Here is a 23,459-nt window from a genome sequence, read left to right as displayed (position 1 = left end):
CGTGCCCCACTGTTTGATTCTTCTCAGAATCCCCGGCCGTGTAGAGATGTCCATCCCCCACCTCCACCAATGCCTTTCATAAGGATGGACATTTCATTAATATCACAAAGCTTGGAGGTGAATATAAATTCACAGTCACAAGAAAAACTACAGCGGTCCCATCCATCCTCCTTTTTCACCTGTGGACACATTGAGCTCAAAAGTCAGAAGCTTCAGTCTAAGAAAAAAAATCCACAACAGAAACATGGATTTGACATAAAACTCATTGGATTAATGAGGAACAATGTTGAGATCATTCAAATGGGTTGAGATCATGTCGAGAAACCAGGCAGAGATCATTCAACTTTAGATTGCAAATGCCTTAGCAGACCAGGTGCTCAGGAGCAGCAGCAGCAGCAGGCCATTGCTTTCACATCCTGCATGTGAGCTCCCAAAGGCACCTGGTGGGCCACTGCGAGTAGCAGAGTGCTGGACTAGATGGACTCTGGTCTGATCCAGCAGGCTCTTTCTTATGTTCTTATGTTCTTAACTGTGTGTTTGCCTTTGGCAGATAAACAGTCTGTAAACTCTGCAGGAGCAAAATCAAACCCCAGGAAGGAGAATTTCAGAATGTTGGTTCCCTTCTTACAACAGGCCTCCCGGCTCTCAAGGGTCATGTTTCAGCCCTGTGTTACTATTTTTCCATGAAACATAACACAGCAACAATTTAAGCAGGATTGGCCGTATCCTAGTACAAAACGAATAGCATCTTTGTGGTTTCCCTATTTTCCGCAACAAGCACTGGGATGCAGTGGCAGGGCTACTAGGGGATGAGGGGGGGGTGCACCACCCACCGGGCGCATGGCTTTGGGTCATGTTGGGGGCAGAATGTTCCCTCCCGACCCCTCCCCCTTGCCGCCTCATCAATCGGCCACTCAGCTCACCCCCGCCCCACCCTGCAACGCCCTCCCCCCACTTTCTTTAACAAATAGAGCAGGCTGGAGAGGAGGCCTGCCAGTTCCCTTCCAGGCTGCAAAACAGCCTGGTGGGAACAACATTTCCCAGGAGACCATTTCCCAGGCCTCTTCTCCAGCCTGCTCGGCTTGCTAGTGTGGGGAAGGGGGCGTTGCGGGGGTGGCGAGGGACCGTGGGGGGGAGAAGCCAGAGTGTGGACCGGGCGCACTCTGGCCCCGCTATGCCTCTGCTGGGATGGTTGGTGGATAGCAAGTTGGACTATTTGGGTCTCCCTCTTACCACGAACGTGAAGCACTGAGAGAGATGAATAGGAGAGAATTTCAGCAAAATTAGCTCTGATCTTTGTACTCAGCATGTTTGTTCTCTTTGGGCTCTTTAATGTGGTCTCTTGTTCACCTTCCACTATATCTAAGACACCTTATTGTACCAAGCAGTGTTCTGCTTTCATGTTAGGCAGATTTAATGCTCTACCTGCACCAGAATTGAATAGGTACTACAAGGGAATTCCATCTTCTGACCACCTATGTAGTTTTCTACTGGTAACATTGAGACTATGTGTTAATATTCTGTGGACAATGGGATTCACTTGAAGAACTGTGGGTAACCCTTATTTTGAAGAAGAGAAGAAGTTTGGAGTTATACCCTACCTTTCTCTCCTGTACTGAGTCTCAAAGCAGCTTACAAACTCCTTCCTCTCCCCAAAACAGATACATGGCCATAGTATCTAGAAGAAGAGTTTGGATTTATACCCCACCTTTCTTTCCTACAAGGAGACAGAAGACAGCTTACAAACTCCTTTCCCTCCCTCTCCCTGCAGCAGACATTTTGTGAGGTAGGTAGGGATGAGGGAGTTCGGAGAGACTAGGCCAAAGTCACCCAGCAGGCTTCATGTGTAGGAGTAGGTAAACAAATCCAGTTCAATAGGTAAGAGTCCATCGCTAGTGTGGAAGGGAGGGGAATCAAATCCGGTTCTCCAGATTAGGGTCTACCACTCGTAACCACTGGTTGAGAAGGTATTAACTTGCTTTTGAGCCGAAGGTAGTGTCTTTTCTGCTAGGTGATATTTGTCAAGAAACTACTAGATCTGTAACTTTCAGTCTACTACAATATTTTCAAAGCATCCTCCAGCTCGGAATTAATTAATAATGTTAGTTACTGTTATCTTACGTTTCATAGGGTGGCCTAACATTGTGCATTGTATAATTCATTAATTTAAATCTTAATCTGATCAAAGGAGTTTTGTTAGTAAAGTAAATAATATGGAGTTGGTGGCATCCCCCCCACCCCCACCCCCCCATTACAGAAGGCACGCTGCATCTGGTGAAATTTCCGCTTTCTAAAGTGTTGAGGGTCACAGCAAGGCAAAGCAGAACAGTGAAAAGAGAGATGAATTGCTTATCAAGAGATATTTGAGAAAAGAGCCAAAGGGAAAAGAATTCTTTTGTCCCCCAGGTCTGGTGACCTTCCTGGGCTGGGATGTGATCCATTTTTGTGTGTTTGCAGTGCTGCAGATGGGACAAGCGAGGCAATTTGCAATCATCAACCATTTGGTTTTCTACAACCTTAATCCTGGATGTATTTTGCATTCTCATTCATTTGTTGCACTTGTGGATTTTGGTAGTTTTCTGCATGACAGTTCTGAATTCACCAAGCTCTTGTTCTTTAACAATCTACCAGATATAATATATATACCTGATGATACTTCCTTTGCTTGGGGTCCCATGTGGTTACATGTTTCTCTTTATGCAAGCTACCCCTGGGTTGCCTCTCTACAAAGAACGGCTTTCAGATCAGAAATCAGACATCAAGGAAAATGGTACTAGTTAGCTGTTATCTTCTCCCTGGAATGCTGATTCTCTATCGGCAAAGGATCTCTTGCACTGGAAGGATTAAAGCATATAAGCTTCCATCAGCTGCGTAAAGTGGCAAACCCTCATTGAGGTTTACTGCCTTAGGGCAAACTTACATCTGATGCAGAGGCAAAGCTGGGTCAAACTGCACCCAGTGTGGATTCTGTGTCCCCCCATGCCTCCATGGGCCCCACTCCTGCCTTACCGCCCCCCCCCCCGCAGCCCCCTCCTCCCGCTCCCCACAACTGACCTTTGTTCTTAGTTTCAGGCTGAAAAGTGGCCTGTTCAGTTCAGGCTGAAAAAAGCCCGGGTGGGAACGATGCTATCCAGGAGCCCTTGGGGTTTTCAAGGTCTCCTGCGTAGTGTAATTCCCACAAGGGCCCATTTTAGCCTGAAGGGAACAGGCCGCTTTTCAGCTTGAAACTAAACCTGAAACTAAGAACTAAGGTAAGTGGAGGGGGAGGGCGAAGGGATGGGTCGGGGGAAGGGTGTGAAGTGTACACACACAACCCTTGTAGCTTTGCTTATGACCTGATGTTGGAAGTTTGTGTATTCCCCACCCCCTTGAGTCTTTACGGAGCTGAGGTGGATTTCCAAAAGGGGAACAGGACAGGTTGGGGAGTTAACCCCTGCTTCCCTAGAATCACATCCACACCATGCCTTTGAAGACCCATCACCACTTCTGGATATCCAAACATGGATCTCCGGCGTCATGTATAGCTTGACTTTGAAATCAGGCTGTAGCTGAGAAATCGTTTCCAAATATATCCCTGATCCTGAGAAAAGCAGCTCCTTGGCTACTTCCAGAACCAACCAGGGGGAAAAAAGGTGGCGGGGGGGGGGGGGGGGGGGAAAAAAAAGCCACATTTAATTAAAAATAAAAAACCAAGAACAGAGCAGAGGTTTTGTTAGAAGAGCAACACACTTTTTTTTTCAAGCATGTAAGATCAAACTCTCGAAAATGTAAAAAAGTACCGTAAAGCTGTGATCTATGTTCTATAGAGTGCATAGCCATTCAGATGAATTTGTTAGGTACTACAGGGGTGTGACTTTCTGGAATAGCTGCTTTAAAGCAAGGGATCCGGACAGAGGCGTTCCAGGGGTGAATGGCGCCCAGAGACAAATTGTCTCCAGGACGCCCCCCCAGCCTCTGCCCCCCCACCCCTGCTCCGCCCTTGATGCCCCCAGGCTCCACCCCCACTGCCCTTGACCCAGCCCCTGTCACCATGGATATGGGCAAGGTCTAGTGTGCCCACCTCCCCCTCAGACTCCCCCGGCCGGCTGGGCTCCCAGCCAGCAGCCTGCAGTCTCTTCTGAACTCCCCTCCGGGCATGCCAGAAGAGACTGCAGTCCTGCCCTCGGAGACCTTCTTTTATAAGCACTGAGGCTGGGGGTGGGGCTTGGGGAGCAGGAAGGGGTGGGACTTCCTGCCTGGAGGGGAGGTCAGAAGAGACTACAGGCTGCTGGCTGGGAGCCCAGCTGGCGGGGGTGGGAATGAAGGGAGGGGAGAGTCCAGGGTGAGATTGAGGGCGCTTGGAGGCAGCAGGATGGGTCGAGGCACGTGAAAACGACGAGACAGCAGGACTTCCTGGTCACATGGGGGCTGATTTTGCACCCCCCATGTGAGCAGAAGAGTGGTGCCTTTCTGGCGCCCGGGGACAAGGGGTACCCCTTGTCCCTAGGCAGATACGCCACTGGATCCGGATATCCCTTTCTGGTCATAGAGTGAATGCTGCTTTAGAATGCACAAGAACAGTAAGGTGCTGGGGGGGGGAGGGGGCAGAGGGGAAGAAGAAAATAATATGATTGTCAACAAAATACCCCAAAGAACCGGTCAGCCCAAAGCCTCAAAAGTGGTTTGCCTCTAGGAACCAAAAAAAAAAACCAGCCAAAAATAGTATAAAAATCCAGTTAAATATGCCATTGTATTTAGCAACCTAGTTAAAGCACCGTGAAAAAATCAATTTGGTTTATTCTTCAGTTGGAGATCGGCTTCTGCCACTCGCTAAGTATTCATATTTGCTGATGCCTTGGGAAAATATTATGGAATAGCCTCCTTGTAGGAGATTAGCCTTGATGATCTGTACAGGTTTCCTGGGCACTGGGAGGGGTATTACAGAGCAGTCTCGGCTGCCAATCAAAAACAAGCCCAGCTGCCCAGCTAGAGGTGACTGCCTCATTTGCTAAAGAAGAGTTTTCTCCCTGGGGTCTGATGGGGGTTTGAAAACTCCAGTCACGACTGCACAGGAAGGAACCTGGGGAAATGTATTCAACCCAAACAAAATGCCACTGTGCACAATAACATTCACCAGCATGTGATAGTAAGTGCCCAGTTGTACCGACAGAGGTCTGAACAAAAGACCAGCACCAAGCCAGTTGCATGAGCCAAAAGATACAAGGCTAGGCTCTTACAGTGGTACCTGTCAATCTCCGTGCCCGAACTTCGTCCAAACAAGTCTTCTTGACCAGCGGTCACCTAAGCAAACTTTTCCAGTAACACGGTCACGCTGCAGATGTGCAGCGTAGTTCCCCCTTATGTGCCTTTCCGGAAAACGGATTAGCTTATTTCCTGTAACAGTCATACAAAAATAAATCCTCAAGTTTGATTCTTTCCAATGGAGCTGCCGGGAGGGAGTCATCCATTTGTTCCTGACAGGTCTTTAGCTGAGACTCTCAAGGAGGCGGAGGTAGTTTCAGGTCCAACAGACTGTAGGCAAAAACGTTCCAGAAGATGGCAAAGAGAACGAATACCATGTACATGGATACAAAAATCCACCACAAGGACTGGTCTTGGAGTCTTTGCTCATAGTTCCTTAAGATGACCACACCAAGGGTGATTCCGACTGCTACTCCTCCGAGGTGGGCAACAAAGCTCGGATGCGGACACGGAGGATAGGCAGACGGGTAGAACCTCAGCCATACGGCTCTTCCGAATTCAAAGCTCACTGGAGGAGAGAAGAAACAATACGTCAGATTAGCCAGTTCCAAGCAATCTCCACATTGTAGAGCAGTGGTTCTCAACCTGGGGGTCGCACGGCCCTTTCACAGGGGTCGCCTAAGGCTCTCCAGTGTTCTCCATCTGTAAAATGGATAAATGTTAGGGTTGGGGGTCACCACAACAGGAGGAGCTGTATTAAAGGGTCGCGAAATTAGGAAGGTTGAGAACCACTGTTTTAGAGGGTCCTACTCGGACAGCTAAGTTCTAGACTAGCATTAGGTGCATCACGGGGCGGCTGACCCAAATGGCACCTCTGTGTCGTGCACTCTCCTTTCAAAATATGCATTTGCACTTATCTCTGACAGTGACAGCATCCTGTTGCATGTTACTCTTTGATGTCGATCAGGGCAGGTAAATGTACATGGGGACGGGATAACAGTGCGAAGCAACTGTTACTTTACATGATGGAAGAAAAAGAATGGGGAACTGACACAGTGGCAGGGCCGTCTTAATGCAGTGGCAGGGCACGATGGGCAGTTGCCCGGGAGCCCCATGAGCTTAGGGACCCCGTGCTCATCTGTGCATTTTGTGATCTGTGGGCAATAGATAAATAAATACTATACTACTGTAACTCGCTCTACGCGATGATCTGGAAATTAAAACTCATTCAGAATGCAGCAGCCAGGCTGCTTACTGGCAGTTCGAGCAGGGATCAAATTACACCGATCCTATACCATCTGCATTGGCTGCCGATTGAGTTCCGGATTATGTTTGAAGTGTTGGTTTTGCCCTTCAAAGCCGTTCGCGGTCTCGGACCTGCATACCCGAGGGACCGCCTCTCCCCATATTGCCCCGATAGGCCCCTCCGCTCCTCGGAGGAGGACCTACTTGTGATCCCTGGCCCAAAAATGATCAGGCTGGCCTCGACGAGGGGCAGGGCCTTTTCAACCCTGGCCCCTACCTGGTGGAACAGGCTCCCTAGGGAGATCAGGGCCCTGCGGGACTTACACAGCAGGGCCTGCAAGACGGACCTGTTCCGCCAGGCGTTTGGCCAGCCTGGTTAAAAATACATCTACCGTGTCATCTGGCCTCCCGTGGGCACAAGAGGGGGAGGTGGGTAGCCAGACGCCATCCGCATTTTTTAATGGGTTCTGTTTTTATTTGGTATTTAAATTATGTTTTAATGTATGTTTTAACCTGTTGTGAACCGCCCTGAGCCCTCAGCGGGAGGGCGGTATATAAAACTAATAATAAATAAATAAATAAAAATAAAGTATGAATATTTGTTATGGGAAAACGTATGCATTATTTAGCACGTGTTTTGCTAAAGGGAATTTTAAAGGTTTGATGCTATTTTATGTTCTTGTTGTTTTACTGCCTGTATGGCCTTGTACACTGCTCAGAGCCCTCTGGGGGGTTGAGAGGTCTATTAAGTTCAATCAACAACAACAACAACAACAACAACAATAAAGACAATGAACAATATTACTGTTAATTTTTAGAACGCTGGCATTCACCTCTGATTTAGTATCACGGTCACCTCTCCAACCAAACATGCATGTATGTGTCCGTATCTCACGCACTGCTTTGCCCCGGAGCCCATAATGATGTTAAGAGCTCCCTGCACAGTGGATGCCGTTTTGTAGAGCGCTCGTATATGTGTCCGTACACATGTATGTGTCCATAACTCACGCTCTGTATCCTGAATGAGTCAGTTCTGTACGAAAAGCAGGCTTCTCTTCTGCTGGAACGGAGGCTCTGCTTCCCCAGGCTGACAACATTTTGCCACTACAAACTCCAGCCGTCAAATCTCTTATTTAAGGAAAGCACAGAACCAAAACAACCTTTTGAATCAGCAGGTGCGCTGAGGAGGACGAGGGAAACAATGTGGGATTTCACGTGAGTGGAACCTAGGAGGATACTTACTACAGATCAAGGCAACAGCCATGCGCAACAGCTTGAATTGGCACTTCATTCCGGACCAGTTCTGAGGAAAGGAGACAAAAAACAACAATCCCAGCCCAATTAAACTTTCCACAGGACAAGAATTTGGAAGCAGATCTTACTGTGTTTCCCCGGAAATAAGACAGTGTCTTATATTAATTTTTGCTCCCAAAGATGCGCTATGTCTTATTTTCAGGGGATGTCTTATTTTTCTGTGTTCTGTTCGTCGGGCATGCTTCCAAACAAAAACTTTGCTACGTCTTACTTTCGGGGGATGCCTTATATTTTGCACTTCAGCAAAACCTCTACTACGTCTTATTTTCAGGAGATGTCTTATATTCGGGGAAACAGAGTAGTATCAAGGTGTTGGTGCGCTCCCTCACCTCGATGCACACAGCGAGAACTGAGTAGCTTTGCTCCACCGTTTGTGGCCTTTACCATTCTCTTGATTTGCCACGCTTAACAGCAGAGAGAAATCAAATGCGCTTTCTTCAGTCAGTCAATTCCCTTCGCTTCTTTACCCAGCAGCTCTTCTGGCCAGAAGTGGGCGATGCGAAACACGCACAGATGTGCACGCAGAAGAAAGGTGGGGCCCCAGCTCAATTGCCTTTTTAAGATGACATCACCGTAGCTTTTTTTAAAAAAGTCTGTTCCCTTTGATACTGACTTCAGTTCCACTGATGGTTGCTGTAGTTAAGCTGCTGGGCAAATGTCAAGTCCCAGGCCCCCTTGGTCTTGCCGTCACAATCCAGGGGAGCCTGGGAGATTGTGGCGCCAAAGATTTCTTTGCTTGTGCTTTGTCTAGAGGAGCAGTAACAGACTTTCTCAGGCCAGCCAGACAACACCTGATCCTTATGAGGATTTTGAACTCAGGGAGAGATGCGCAGCCTGAGATTCTTGAACTTCCAACTCTGCCTTTCTTAGCCACTCTTCTGTCCTTGCTTCAATTGGATTATATAGACCAGGGGTGTCCAACTCTGGCACCCCAGATGTCCATGGACTATGATTCTCATCAGCCCCTGGGACTTATGGGAATCATAGTCCATAAACATGTGGGGCGCCAGAGTTGGACACCCCTGATATAGACCGATGAATGCTTGTGTGGAACTCTGAAAGCAACAGCACGTGCAGATATTTCTCCTACCAGCTGCCATGTGTTGCCAACTCCAGTTTAGGGAACCCTGGGAGATTTGGGGGTGGTTTTTAGGGAGGAGAGAGAGAGTTCTGCAAGGGCGGGAGGCCACTGAGTCCTCCATCCAAAGTTGCTATTTTCTCCAGGAGACTTGATCTCTCTGGTCCGGAGATCAGTTGCAACTCTGGAAGAACTCCAGGGAATCCCTACCTTGCTTTCTTTCCTATCGACTCCTATGTTTGAAAGAAAAGAGGATCTGTAGCAGGCACTATGGTTTCCCAAGCAGGAAACTGGAAAGACTTTATGCCACTCAAAGAAGCAGCAGAAGAGGATCAATAAATAAGCATCGATATTCTTCTAGCCAGAAAACTTGCTGCAACTTCTGCAGCGTGTAAAGTTTAGAGGACATGACTGAGATCTCAAAGAAGAAAGACGGGGAGGGATAAAATCCACACAGGATCCCAAATTGGAACAGCTCAGTAAATACACCTCTGGTGTCCAGTCACATTCAGTGAACCCATGCATAGTACATGCACACTCACAAACTCAGCCTGAGCAAACAACGGAATCTTGGCTTGGCGCCGGAATCTGGAAATACCAGGTTCTGGTGAACAGCTGTGACAAGGGAGTTGAACATAACGTAAATTGTGTCCCTGCAGACATAGGTAAGTTTTTTGTTCTCTTATCTATCTGCCTACTCAGGACACACTTAAATCACATATTCAGTATTTGCACACTAAGTTAATAAGCAAACATGATTCACAGAAGGACTTTCTTACCCACAGGGACAAACTTAGACTGCCCTGGGCATGTAATTATGCAGACAAACTGAAACCGTGGATCTAGTTAGCAGCAAGTCCGATGATCCTTCTCCGCTTCCCCTAGCCCGAGCTGTCTTGATCATGGATGGCGCTGACAGCCACAGCGATGACCTCATGAAAGCATACCCAGGGAAAGGCCAAGACTGCTGGCACAGGGAAGCAATTATTGTATGAATGAGACTGAAGTGGAAAACGCCAGCAAAAGGGAAAAAAAAGTTTTCTACTGACACTATTCTTTAATTGAACTGTGTGTGAGGCGGAAGACGCGTGTTTCACTCCCTAGGCATGCAATTTAGCTGTAAAAATTGATCCAGGTGGTGGTGCTGGGAAGCAGCGTTAAGGATGTATTGTTCCCGTTGGCTTGCAAATCAGGAATGCAGTGCCCATTCAGGGTTCTGCTTTTAGGTTCATGCAGAGGAGAAGGTATGTTCAAAACAACATCCATTTATTAAGATAATACAGGGATGGGAGCAGAGGTGGGATCCAGCAGGTTCTCACAGGTTCCCGAGAGTAGGTTACTCAAAATTATTTATTATTGTGTGCTGCAGAGGGGAATTACTAAACAGTGATTTTGCACACGATTTTTAAGCTGCCTTAGTTGGCCTCCTCTCAGCAGTAGCTGCACAGAAACTCTGAAAGCAGCTCTAGCAGGAGGTGCACCGGCGTGCGTGGCAGCCTAAATAATGTGCATTCGTTTCCCGCCCAAGGACCAGCGCAGCGGCTGCATCCTTGCCACAGCCCCGCCCAGGAATGCCCCACCCCCAGAATGCCCCGCCATGCCCCCGGCGTGCCCCGCCCTACTCCAGCCCCATTGGCGCTATGCCACAGTTTGAATCCTGCCACCATAGGAACCTGTTACTAAAAATTTTGGATCCCACCACTGGATGGGAGGGACTGTTTTCACCACAAGGGAGCTTACATGGGGTTTTTCCACTTGGGTCTGGCCCTGTACTGCTTTGGTTTGTTTCCTGGTTTCCTCATGCATTTTTGTGACTTTAAGAACATAAGAAAGAGCCTGCTGGATCAGACCAGAGTCCATCTAGTCCAGCACTCTGCTACTCGTAGTGGCCCACCAGATGCCTTTGGGAGCCCACCTGCAGGATATGAAAGCAATGGCCTTCTGCTGCTGCTGCTGCCAAGCACCTGGTCTGCTAAGGCATTTGCAATCTCAGATCAAGGAGGACTGAGATTGGTAGCCATAGATCGACTTCTCCTCCATCAATCTGTCCAAGCCCCTTTTAAAGCTATCCAGGTTAGTGGCCATCTATCTCCACCTCCTGTGGCTTTTATTTATAAATAAAAGTGGCGGGTTTCATTGAGGTATCATGGCTAATAGTCATCGACTGGTCTACTTGCCTTGCATTACTTGCAATATATTCCAAACACCAATCACACGTTGCGTGAAGAAGTGTTTCCTTTTATTAGTCCTAATTCTTCCCCCCAGCATTTTCAGTGAATGCCCCCTCCCTTACAGCTAACTTGCTTCTCTTTTGCCACCATTTGTGTTCCCTCTCATATTCTTCATCAGTCAAACTGGACTTCCATTTTCCATTGCTCTTCTCTGCACTTTTTAAAGTTACACTTCAGTTTTTACTTCATTTTTGTTTATTTTTATCTGTTTTTTCCCCCAGTTCCTTTGAAACTGCTTTTCTCTCCTTTATCTGGAAGCCAATTTTAAGTCAGCTTTTTCCTCATGCTTAATGTTTATTGATTTTCTTTGTCCAGTCCACTTTTCAATGACTGGACTGTCATTATTGTCAAACCACCCCCACTCCCCTTAGATTAGTGGTTTTGGGGGTTTTTTTTTAAAGCAGCCCTAATATATAGATGTAGTGTTATAATGTTAGTTTAAGGAGGTTCTCTGAATTCACAGCTTTAATGTATTTAAGTAAATCTCTTGCCCCTTCCTTGGAAGGAATTCAAAGAACCTGCTTAATTACAACTTTATATCCATATATTAATATTTTAGGACCTCTCTTTTTTTAAAAAAAGGGGGGGATACTGTGATCATATCTTCCTTTGAAAATCATGATTATATAAGCCACAAGTAGAAGAAAATGAACTAATTCCACAACTATGAAAATGCAGAGGGATGGAAGATATGTGGAAGAACTATGCCCTAACTGATTTAAAGAAAATGAGGAGCAAGTCAAGTGTGCGGAATACCCTACAGGATACAATTCGACCGTTTCCTTGAAAATAAGACAGGGTCTTATATTAATTTTTGCTCCAAAAGATGCATTAGGGCTTATTTTCAGGGGATGTCTTATTTTTTTCCATGATTTTGTGCCCCCCCCCCCCACGTGACCAGATCAGCTGCGCCAGGGAATCTGTAACTAGGGCTTATTTTTGGAGTAGGACTTATATTTCAAGCATCCTCCAAAAATCCCAAAAAATCATGCTAGGGCTTATTTTCGGGGTAGGTCTTATTCTTCTGGAAACGGTAATTAACAAGCATGAACTGCACCATGTGAGACTAAAGCAAAGCACACAAATATCAAGCATGAACTGCACCATGTGAGACTAAAGCAAAGCACACAAATATCAGAAGGGCAGAATTAATCAATACATTCCAGGTCCTTAAAGAAGTCTGGGGGTTGGGTCAGAACTTGCCTCTTTTCCCCCAGACTGCAGACCCAATCCATATTGGCTATTTTTTGCTGTTAAATTACACACTGGGAGTTCCAAACAGATTCTCAGAATCACAGATAGACCAGCTGAGAGCAATTGTTTGTAAAACCAGTATCTGATACTTGAGAAAGAGAGGTATCTATAGCAACTGCCTTCTCCCCAACTCTCTGCCATTAAGTGTAGAATAGTAGTGTGTTTGTGTAACAGAGATAGTTTGCCATTGCCTTCCTCTGCATAGCAGCCTTAGCATTCCTTGATGGTCTCCCATCCAAATATTAACCACAATTGACCCTGCTTAGCTTCTGAGATCTAATGAGATCGGGCTAGCCTGGGGCAGCTAGCTGTCTGTTGTGGGGAGAGGATGGGAAAGGAGTTTGTAAGCCACCTTGAGTCTCCTTACAGGAGAAAAAGATGGGATATAAACCAAAATTATTACTCCTCCTCCTCCTCCTCCTCTTCTAATATCCGAAGACGTATTTTCCTCTATACAACAATTTATACGGAATCTTTTCCCACTGAAAATATATACAGCCTCTATACTTTCCCCCTCTCAACTTGCGAAAACAGGATGTTTCAAGTGATCTTTAAAAAAAACAAACCAGCTTAGAATCGCACACAGTAATCACTGCAGCAAGTACCTTTGATAAAGTGGCACATCTTTTCTAAGCTGGCTGAGACTCTTTGTAATGGTGGGATTGCAGAAACATTCTTCTCCATTACAAATAAATATATATAAACAAACTAATACATATAAAAACGAAAAAAAACAGGCCACTAGAACAGACACTGCAATGCTAAAGGAGCCAAAGGTATTGAGTGAAGCATAACAGAAGGCAGTTAAATTCCAAGTTAGTGGCCTCAATATATTTAAAGACCCTGCACCAAGACCTGAAATCTCCACTGCTCTTTTCTTCTCCAATAGAAATCCGTTTGCTCTCTACATGCCCTTGTTACTAGGCAATTCCAAGGAGCAGGATCTGATCTTTTCCTAAGCCTTTTGTCTATTACCCCACATTGCAATGGATCTGGAAAAGCTAACCCAGAACTGTTTAAACATGGAACAGACCTCAACAGCATACTTTTGTTAAAATGTCCAATCCTTGTTTACCAAAATAAACAAAATCCTGCGCCGCCTTAAAAGACTGACACATTTTTATGATAGAAATATTTGTGGGTTTCAGCCCATTTTGTCAGATGTCATGAAGAGAATTGGCTGCATCTGACTTGAACTGACAAAAGTTCATACTATGATAAAGATGGGGCAGCCCCATCCAAGGGGTAGGGTGGGTGGCAGTAGCTCCACAACTGCACCACCCTACCCCACGTGGCACAGGGCGGCTTCTAAAACAAAACAACCTCCTCACCACTAAGAAGCCTCTATGGCAGTGGTGGCGAACCTATGGCACGGGTGCCAGAGGTGGCACTCAGAGCTCTCTCTGTGGGCACGCGCAAAACAGAGTCCCCCCCACACACATCTAGGCTGGCCTGGGCTGCCGGGCTCGATTATTAGCATTAAACCTAAGACCTAATTTTGGGGAAACAGTGTAGGTAACCCTGTTAAGCGCTGTTAAACCCCACTGATTTTCATGCAAAGAACTGAAGTGTGATCCTTTACCTGGGAGTAAGCTCGGTTGCTGGCAATGGGGCTGGCTTTTGAGTAAACCTTCCTAGGGTCATGATTCACCCGTTGGAAGAATTGCATGGTTGCTTCAAAGCAAAGCCACCGACTACCACCAAGTTTACTCCTGAGTAACACACGCCTCGCAGTTTTTTCTAAACTAAAACCTCAGTATTCAGGTTAAATTGCCGTGTCGGCACTTTGCGATAAATAAGTGGGTCTTGGGTTGCCATTTGGGCACTCGGTCTCGAAAAGGTTCGCCATCACTGCTCTATGGGGCTGAACAGACTTATGCAACCCAAAAGGGTCACATAAGTCCGAATTCCTTGCCACCAGTGTAAACAGGTGAATGGACCAGAGAAAGCCAACTAACATTGGCTCCTCTCCTTGGCCACTCCCTTGGGCCACCTGTGCTGTGCTGGCGCTGAGTTCCAGCACCGGGGAGGCATCCATTGGTTTTGTCCCTCTGCTGGGGTAAGTGCCCCTGCCTGGAATTCAGCCCGTGCCCTTTGGATGGGGCTCTTAGCCTTCAAGGAGCTACTGCAGGGATCCCCAACCTTCCAGAGCCTGCAGGTATCTTTGGGGTTTTGACACAGCATGGTAGGCATAGCCACAAAATGGCTGCCACAAAACAGCTGCTGCAGGAGGTAGGACCAGCTGCCAGAAGGCCTATGTCAGCATGGCCAATTGACCGTGCTGGCAGAGGCTGATGGGAATTGTAGTCCATAACATCTGGAGTGTCAAAGGTTCGCCACCACTGGCCTATGTGAATGATTCCAGGGTGGGGGTACATTGCAGGTACTTCATTCCTACTTTGGCCCCAGCTTACCTTCAGTCACACAACGAAGAGCCTTGTGAGGTGCCCAAACAACGTTTTAAAAAATCTTCACAGTCATCAAATCTCCAGGGACCAATCAGAAGCCTTGTTGGGCAGAAGCCCTATTCAGCCCCACTCATCTGCTAAAAATACTTGGCAAGAGCCAGCAAAGCACCTATGGGCACCATGTTAGGGACCTTTGAGCTACGGGATACTTCTTTCATTTTTGATGTAACTGACTAATCCAGCTACACCACTGGAAACTGTTTAAGTTTCCGTTCCCTTTTTCATAAACCAATTCAAGCACGCTACAGCTGCAAAACCTTCTGTATAAAAAAGAGCATTCCCCGTAACATGCATACACACAAATGCAGACGGGTGAAGGATGAGATGCCAACAGAACAGTAAACAACTCAGAGGTGAGATCCAGCAGGTTCTCACAGGTTCCCGAGTGTAGGGTTACTAATTATTTGTGTGTGCCGAGAGGGGGCTACTAATGGGTGATTTTGCCACGTGATTTTTGCCTTAGTTACGCCCCTCCTCTCAGCAGTAGCGTGCAGAACTTGAAGCAGTCTAGCAGGAGGTGCACTGGCGTGCATGGCAGCCTGCGCCTGCGTGCATTCGTTTCCCGCCCAAGGACCGGCGCAGCGGCTGCGTCCTTGCCACAGCCCCGCCCAGGAATGCCCCGCCCCCGGAATGCCCCGCCCAGCCCCATTGGCGCTACGCCACAGTTTGAATCCCACCACCATGGGAACCTGTTACTAAAATGTTTGGATCCCCCCACTGAAACAACTCTTATATTTCCTTGGTGTTACGGCAGATGTATTAACTTTCTCAAGCTCTAAGCCTACAATTGGGGCTGCGTGAGAATTAATGGGATAAAACATAGGTTTCCCCCAATAGGGCAAACAGCAGCTCCCACCGACCATTTCAGGTGAGGAAAATGGTGCCATAGTCCTGAGCATGCAACCTGCAGTGAACTTTTGATCAGTGTAGTAGACCTGAACAGGATGTGAAGACTTTTTGATGTGCTATAAGGCCCCTCTTGCATTTGTTCTGGAGGTTGCACATGGCCAAAGGGTAGCTCTGAGAAAAATATAACAAATCAATAAATGTGCATACAAAAACCTAGAGACAAAAAAAAGTTAATGTTTATGTGCATTGGACAAGTGAAGGTGTATAAATATTTATATATTTACAAATTGCACACTGCGTAGGTCATGCTGCGCACACATTCATGCACATGAGTTAGAAGGGTTGTGCAGTTTCCTTTTTATTGTTCAGCCCCTGACACTTTTATAACTTCATTCAAATCTCTTTCCTTTTCTGTTCCCCAAGAGAATAGTTTTAATCTAAAGAAAGAGCTGCACCAAGCAGGAAAAAAAAATCTACGGAGGAAAATAAACATCACAGAAGTGTAATTAGATGGTGCACTGAATTCAGTGGCATGCGTGTCTAGTTCGTAGTCTCCAGGGAATCTGGGCATAAGACAAATAAACCAACGATGGGAAGCTTTTCTTTAGTGATCTTATTTCTTCCTGCTTGCAGTGATCTCTGCAGATCAACCAATGGATGTCTTAAAAATACACATGAAGAGCACAACTGTAGGTAGACTGTGAGTGAAATACACAGCTCGGAATATTCCCAGAATTCGTTGCTGGAAGACTGGCCTTTAACTACAGTAGCTGACAACCAGGGAGGTTTATGATTAAACTTGCTGGTTCCGTTCCAGGCTGGGTTCAGGTCAACATACATTTCAGCTTACTGATCCAACACGTGCCTGATACCCATTCCCTTCTGGTTTATGTAGGAATATGTTCAAGTGTTTTTAATGTGCATTGTTGTCTTACCCAGTTCAGTTTTTCTTGGCTTCTGTTGGAAGGAGGTTGGAAGGAGGTCGAAGCCCTGGTATTTCCTGCTTTACAACCCTCCAAAAGGAAGAACAAAAATCAAGAATCTGAATTTCAGAATGCTACTGCCGATTTTCAGAAAATTTTTCCAAAGTTTATTCAGGGGCTCCTGGTGGTTGAGCTGGAATTTACATGTCACGGTGGGCGACTTATTTGGTCTATATGAAAAAGCTTGCTCTAATGTAAATGATGTGAAAATAATGCTTGGGTTTTAATAAGATTTAAAGAACTCCTAAAGCATAGGTGTCAAACTCGCGGCCCTCCAGATGTTGTGGACTACAGTTCCCATCATCCCCTGCCAGCTGGCAGGGGATGATGGGAACTGTAGTCCACAACATCTGGAGGGCCGCGAGTTTGACACCTGTGTCCTAAATATTGAAAGTCAGGAGGTACGCTTCACCTTTCTGGGGATGATGGGAATTGTAGTCCATAACATCTGGAGGGCTGCAAGTTTGACATCTGTGGGTTAATGGAATAGTTGCCTGGGGGGGGGCCTCTCCCTGTGACCTTAATTTTGTTGGGAGAAACATCATCTCGTGTGTGTTTTTTTCCCTTTTACTTTTATCGAAAGCAGAGTGCTCAGAGGTTGCAAACACTGGCGAACTTACTCCTGGACAACTTGGCATTGCGGCCGAAGCTTGGGAGAGAGAGAGAGAGAGCTTAGGCACAAAAAAGAAAGTCAGTGGTTTGTAGTTCTCTAATCTGGTAAAAAGAATTTATTTATTAGTGAACTCCATTCTGGATAGAAAAGGTGGAGGAGATAGGTTCACTAACTATCCTATTCTAGCGGATGGAGGCGGATCGCAAGGAGACACATCCTCTCCTGGGCATGGTGAGAAATAAGATGGAGAGTTCTGAAGAAGAAGTGGCGAGGAAGCGCAGGGAAGTCCCCTAAGAGAACCAGCATGATAGAGTAAAGGGGTGACAAATTACAGGGTCCCTTTCTAGTCACAACTATCTGGTAAAAAAAACCCCTCTATAGGTTGAGGCAAGAAACAGCGTAAAATCCCTTTCTTCCAACAAATTTCTGGGCTAGAATGTGTGGGAAAAGATGGCCCTTCAGAAACTCTGGTCCCAAGTCATATAGGGCTTTAAAGACAGTGGCGTAACTAGGCAAACTGGAGCCCTGGGCAAAACTCCCGGGAGTTTGATGCCTCCCCAGGCTGGCGTGCTGTCCAATGCCACGCACTTTGTAGCTACACCCAGAGGTAGTATCTAGGCAAACTGGAGTTTGAAGCCCCCATGGAGCAACCACCTCCCCCACTCTTTGACAGAACAATGATTTTTTTACACCTGTGGGTTGTTTCTAAAGTCACACCATTGAAGCCCCAACTCTAGATCTGAGCACAGCAATGGCCATGCCACACACAGCAGAGATAATTTTTTTGAAAACATTTTTAAAATGCTTTAAAAGAAATGCTCTTTATTACTATATATGAAAATATTTTTATGGTGTTTGTTGTATCCAGTACCCCAATTGGGGAGAACAGCAGCATCACTTTCAATGTTTCAAAGGAGAATCTTGGGCTCCCTAGTTTAAACAAGTGATGCTGGAATCCACCCCAAAACATCATCATTTTCAATAGTGTTAAACTCAGGGAACCCAGATTCTCCTTTAAATCTACCCTTTAAAGGGAGAATCAAGTTCCCAGCTTTAAACAACATTGGAAGTGATGCTATTTTGGGGTTGATTCTCCCCACCCTGAGAAACAACATCACTTTCCAAATGTTTAAACTGTGGGACTCCTCAGATTCTCCCTTTAAAGCCGCCTCAAAGGCGGGGATTTAAGTAGTAAAGGAAAATCTGGGGAAATTTGGGGAGGTGCCTGCTGGCAGGGGTGCAGTGTTAAGCTAGCAGCACCAAAACGGTTCAGGAGCATCTTTGGAGGCTCCCCTAATGATACTTTCACCCAGGAGTTTAGTGAAGTTTGGTTCAGGGGTCCAAAAAAGTTATGGACACCTCAAAGGTGTAGCCTTGATCTTCTGTTAGGTCCCATTGGCCAGGCAATGGATGATAGAACACTACAGAGTCCATAGCTTTGGACCCCTGACCAAACTTCACAAAACCTGGGTGGTAATTATCAATGGAATCTCCTGATGATACCTCAGAGTTTGGTGAAGTTTGGTTCAGGGGGGTCTAAAGTTGTTGACCCATGGGGTGTAGCCTCATCTCCTATTATTAGCTCCCCATTGGAAACAATGGGGGATGTGGAGCACCCACTTTGGGAGTCTATAACTTTGGACTCCTGAACCAAATTAAACCCTAAACCTGGAAATGTCTTGATAGCATTAGGAGAATCTCCCAAAGAAAACATCCCTGAAAGTTTGGCTGCTACTTCTTCAGAAGCACCGCCCTCTGCGAAGGCCAAAAATGGAAAAAACACTGAAAATACTGAAAATCCCTACCAAACAAACCTCATGCCCTCTAACAGGGCTCGGCCAAGCCTTGAGGGGCAACTGCTTACTTTGCCCAATGGGAGGAGAACACCTCTCTGTTTAAAGCGGGCCAAAAGCAACATCATGTGAATTAGTGAGAGATAGTTAGTGAATTATTTAAACTTAAGGGGATTTGGCAGCAATATTTCCCTGCTTTTCAATTCAGGAGAGGAATTCAAGAAGCTGTTTAAAAAACGAAGGAGCACAATTTTATCCGGCACAGCTATTTTATGTAACTAAAAAAAAAAAAAGCCCTGATAAATGTCCAGATATATATTTAAAAGGTTAATCAGAATCTGAAATGTGGCAGCTATAGAGGAAGCAACTCGGTTATATAGAAAACTGAGAAAGGTCAGAATTTCTACTGATGCATTTAAGGTTAAATGAATTGTTCACATTTTCTTTGGATGGAACGTAAATCAAGCATCTGAATTCCAGAGTGCTGCTGGTGAGGCTAACTTTTAAATTATTGCAACAATTGTAAAAATGTTCTGGTGAGATGGACTCAGGATGAGAAGTATTGTTCTGGTACATCTGCACATAACTTAAAAATAATAATAAAGTATTAATAAAAACACATTCAGGATGCCCTAGAACAGCAGTTCTCAACCTGTGGGTCATGACCCCTTTGGGGTCGAATGATGACACTTTTCACAGGGTTGCCCTAAGAGCCGTCTAGGAAAAAACACATGTTTCACGATGGTCTTAGGCTTCGAACCTGAACCAATAATTTGCCAGTTTGAGGGGCAGTGGTGGGGGGGATCCCAAAATTTTAGTAACAGGTTCCCATGGTGGTGGGATTCAAGCTGTGGCGTAAGCGCCAGTAATATTAGGGCTGAAGGGGCATGACGGGGGGGAGTGGCCGAGGCATTCTGAGAGGCAGGGCATTCCTGAAGCGAGGGGCTGTGGTAAGGGCAGCCACTCGCGCTGACCCTGAAGTGAGGAAAGCGAATACATGCAGGCGCCAGGCTGCCCATAGCGCCGGTGCACCTCCTGCCTAGACTTGCTTCTAAGTTCTGCGCTTTACTGCTTGACGAGGCAGGAGCAACTAAAGGTAAATCAAGTGGCAAAATCACCAATTAAAACAGCACTCTTGGCACACACAAATAATTGGTAACCTACTCCAAAGGGAGCTATAGCGAGAACCTGCTGGATCCCACCTCTGGTTGGGGTCACCACAACATGAGAACTGTATTAAGGAGTTCGCGACATTAGGAAGGGTTGAAAAACCACTGCCCTAGCACAACCTCACCTATTCTCCCATCAACACCACCTTGCTAAACCAGAAGTGCAAGAAGTCATCTTTGAGAAGTGATGTTGACAAGGGACGGAACCACACCCCGGGTGAAAGCAGACGACATTGCCCTCTGTGGTCTTCCAGCATGGCAAAAGAGCAGGGCACCAACATTTATGGGCCACAGGGCTCAGTTGTGCATCCAGTATCAATTTGACAAATCTCAGGACATCATCCAGACATGCTATCAGGCTAAATTTCATTAACTCACGGTCACATCTGTATCTTAAAATGTAGCAAGAGCGCTTTGTCTACAAATCATCCTAGCTGCTGAAAAAAAACCACAATTGATACAAGGAAAAATAAACTCATTTCCCTTTGTCCATTTCTTCACAGATATAAGTAATGTTGTGAGGAGGCTCTTGATCAGGGGTGTCCAGTTCTGGTGCCCCAGATGTTCATGGACTATGATTGGCGCTACTTTGCTTGAGGGAGCTGATAGAGGAATCGTGGTAACATCTGGGGCCCCAGAGTTGGACACCCCTGCTCTAGATGCTGCTGCTAAATATTGTTATTTTTCTCTTCCACTCTTTTGTTTTCATGCTTTTGGGTTCTAACCACCTCCCCGATACTTCTCTTTGGGTGAAATGCCTTATTGTTCAGTCTCTGTCTGTTTATATTCAGGAAGGAATTTTTCATTCTGGAGGCGAGGGTGTTTCTATTTCTTTTGGTTACCCAAGGCAAGAGGGAAAAATAAAAAGGAGCCAGTTAAACCCTCTCCTCCCGCAACAAGAGAGAAAAAGAAAAAAAATCAAGCCAGGAAAACTGGACTGTGAACATGTCCTGACTGCAGCAGCAAAGGCAAATGATCTTTCTTGTGATGCAAGAAGCCCGCTCATCAGCACGAAGTGAGAAAAACTGAAAAACTAGGAATATGGGAATGCTGTCAGGCTACAGAGGTCTGGTCTGCCCTTGCTGGGAGTCTGCATAACAATCCCTAGTTTCATTTGGTATTTAGAATACCAGAGTATGGCTCATTCCGCACATGCAGAATAATGCACTTTCAAATTGCTTTCAGTGCTCTTTGAAGCTGTGCAGAATAGCAAAATCCACTTGCAAACAGTTGTGAAAGTGGTTTGAAAATGCATTATTTTGCGTGTGCGGAAGGGGCCTATGAGTGGGTTTGAATCCCCAACCAAATCATGAAGCTCACTGAGCCACCCCCCACCCCTACTTAACCCACCTCACTGGGGCCCCTTCCGCACATGCAAAATAATGCGTTTTCAAACCACTTTCACAACTGGTTTGAAAGTGAATTTTGCGCCATTCATACAACTTCAAAGGCAGCACTGAAAGCAGTTTGAAAGTGCACTATTCTGCATGTGCGGAATGAGCCTGGGTGATTGTGAGGATTAACGTTGCGGGAAGGAGAACTGCATATACCCTGTTTCCCTGAAAATAAGACATTCCCTGAAAATAAGACGTAGTAGAGGTTTTGTTGAAGTGCTAGATATATAGCATCCCCCGAAAGTAAGAAGATGTATGCAAGGTTTTTTGTTTGGGAAGCATGGCCCCGTCGACCAGAGCATGCTAGCTGTGGAAGCTAGGAAAAATGAAGACATCCCCTGAAAATAAGACAACCAGCACATCTGGGGAGCAAAATTAGCTATAAGACACTGTGTCATTTTAGAGCTGCGGTAGCTGTTCTGCGCAGCCTTGAGGAAGGACAAGATATAAATCAGATAGAAACTGGCCGGGAGACAATGATGGTTTTGGAAGAAAATGGAAGGGGATTAAAATCTGACACAGTGATTCAAAATTAATAATTGTAGTCTGGCAAGGACACCAGATCTACATCATTTATCCATTAACTAGTTTCCCACTGATTTAGAAGTAGAGGAGTTTGGATTTATATGAGGCTTTTCTCCACCGTAAGGAGTCTAAAAAAAAGACCAGCAAACTCATTTTCTTCCTGTTCCCACAACAGACACCTTGTGAGGTAGGTGGGGCTGAGAGAGTTCTGAGAGAACTGTGACTAGCCCAAGGTCACCCAGCAGACTCCATGTGGAGGAACAGGGAAACAAATCCAGTTCACTAGATTAGAATCTGCCAGTTTTAACCACTACACCACACTGGCTCTCTATTCCTACCTGGGCTAAAAGTGCCTGAACAACTTTTTGAAAGTTATTTCCCTTTACCTGGATTTTTTTCTCTTTACACCAGGACAGGAACTTGTAGTTCTGTGTTGGACTGAGACTACACTTTACATACTCAAACAAGGATGTATGAAATTATTGTCTATGTGGTACGTGCTTCGTGGTGGCATTTCGGAGTGGCACATAAACTTGAATTAAGGACTGGGCAAGCTTTCATTCAACATGATGGTGAAAGAAGGGACATACTATAAAGCAGTGGTGGCAAACCTTTAGCACTCCAGATGTCATGGAGTACAATTCCCATCAGCCCCTGCCAGCATGGCCAATTGGCCGTGATGGCAGGGGCCTGAAACGTGGTAATAATCCCATAACATCTGGGTGCTTGCCACCATATTTACTAAAGAGTCAGGCAGTTTGCCTGGTTTACTCAGAGGCTGGGTACCTGAGCTCACTCATGGTGCTTGCCCCAATTTTTAAAAATTAACATCTGGAACATATGAATGTTGCTAACATTAGTAAATCCAGTACATGTTTTTTTGTGATGTGTGTGATTTACCAGCTAATAACGCTTAGACTGAAGGAAGGACTAAGGGCAGAACAAGAAGAAAACTAATCTAAGGTCCAAACTAGATATGACAGTGGCTGATCCATGTATAGGTCAAGTCACCACCCATTCTAAACCAGTCAGGGATGGTTGGTGGCAGCGATGGTGGTGGTAAGATTGCTGAATGAGGTTTGGCATCCCCACTATTTCACCTCCAAGCTCTCCATGCCAGCAGAGACAATACACTAAGCATGAGCTTCTGGGAAGGCATCTGAGCCCCAGATAACGCCAGGATCTATCCCTAATATTTGTTATTGTGACTTATTTCATTCATTTCCATCAAAAAATCAAAAAGGGCAAATCCAAGCCTCCCAAGAGGTTTTTTACCAGGTACCAAGCCCAAGACCTGCTCCTTCAGGGAGACTGCTGCATCATACACCTTCAGACCACAGCTGGGATCACTCAAACAAATCC

General features: G+C 45.9%; 1 protein-coding gene across 4 annotated transcripts in view; it reads right to left on the bottom strand.

Annotated features, from left to right (window-relative positions):
• Nucleotides 1–4,710: 4,710 nt before the first annotated feature.
• RHBDL3 (rhomboid like 3) overlaps nt 4,711–23,459 on the bottom strand; it is a 258,878-nt gene continuing 240,129 nt past the window's right edge. For all 4 annotated transcript variants that reach the window (XM_048490912.1, XM_048490913.1, XM_048490914.1 and 1 more), the window contains 2 exons: nt 7,669–7,729; nt 4,711–5,749 (listed from right to left, as the gene is read on the bottom strand). In XM_048490912.1, coding sequence (XP_048346869.1) covers nt 5,478–5,749; nt 7,669–7,729 — 333 coding nt within the window. In that variant the 3' untranslated portion in view covers nt 4,711–5,477. The remainder of the gene's footprint in view (nt 5,750–7,668; nt 7,730–23,459) is intronic.

The sequence above is a fragment of the Sphaerodactylus townsendi genome, linkage group LG03 (genome assembly GCF_021028975.2).
Source record: "Sphaerodactylus townsendi isolate TG3544 linkage group LG03, MPM_Stown_v2.3, whole genome shotgun sequence".
In the NCBI taxonomy this organism is placed as follows: domain Eukaryota; kingdom Metazoa; phylum Chordata; class Lepidosauria; order Squamata; family Sphaerodactylidae; genus Sphaerodactylus; species Sphaerodactylus townsendi.
Note: the sequence above shows the minus strand (reverse complement) of the source record. Positions and strands in the feature narration are given on the sequence as shown.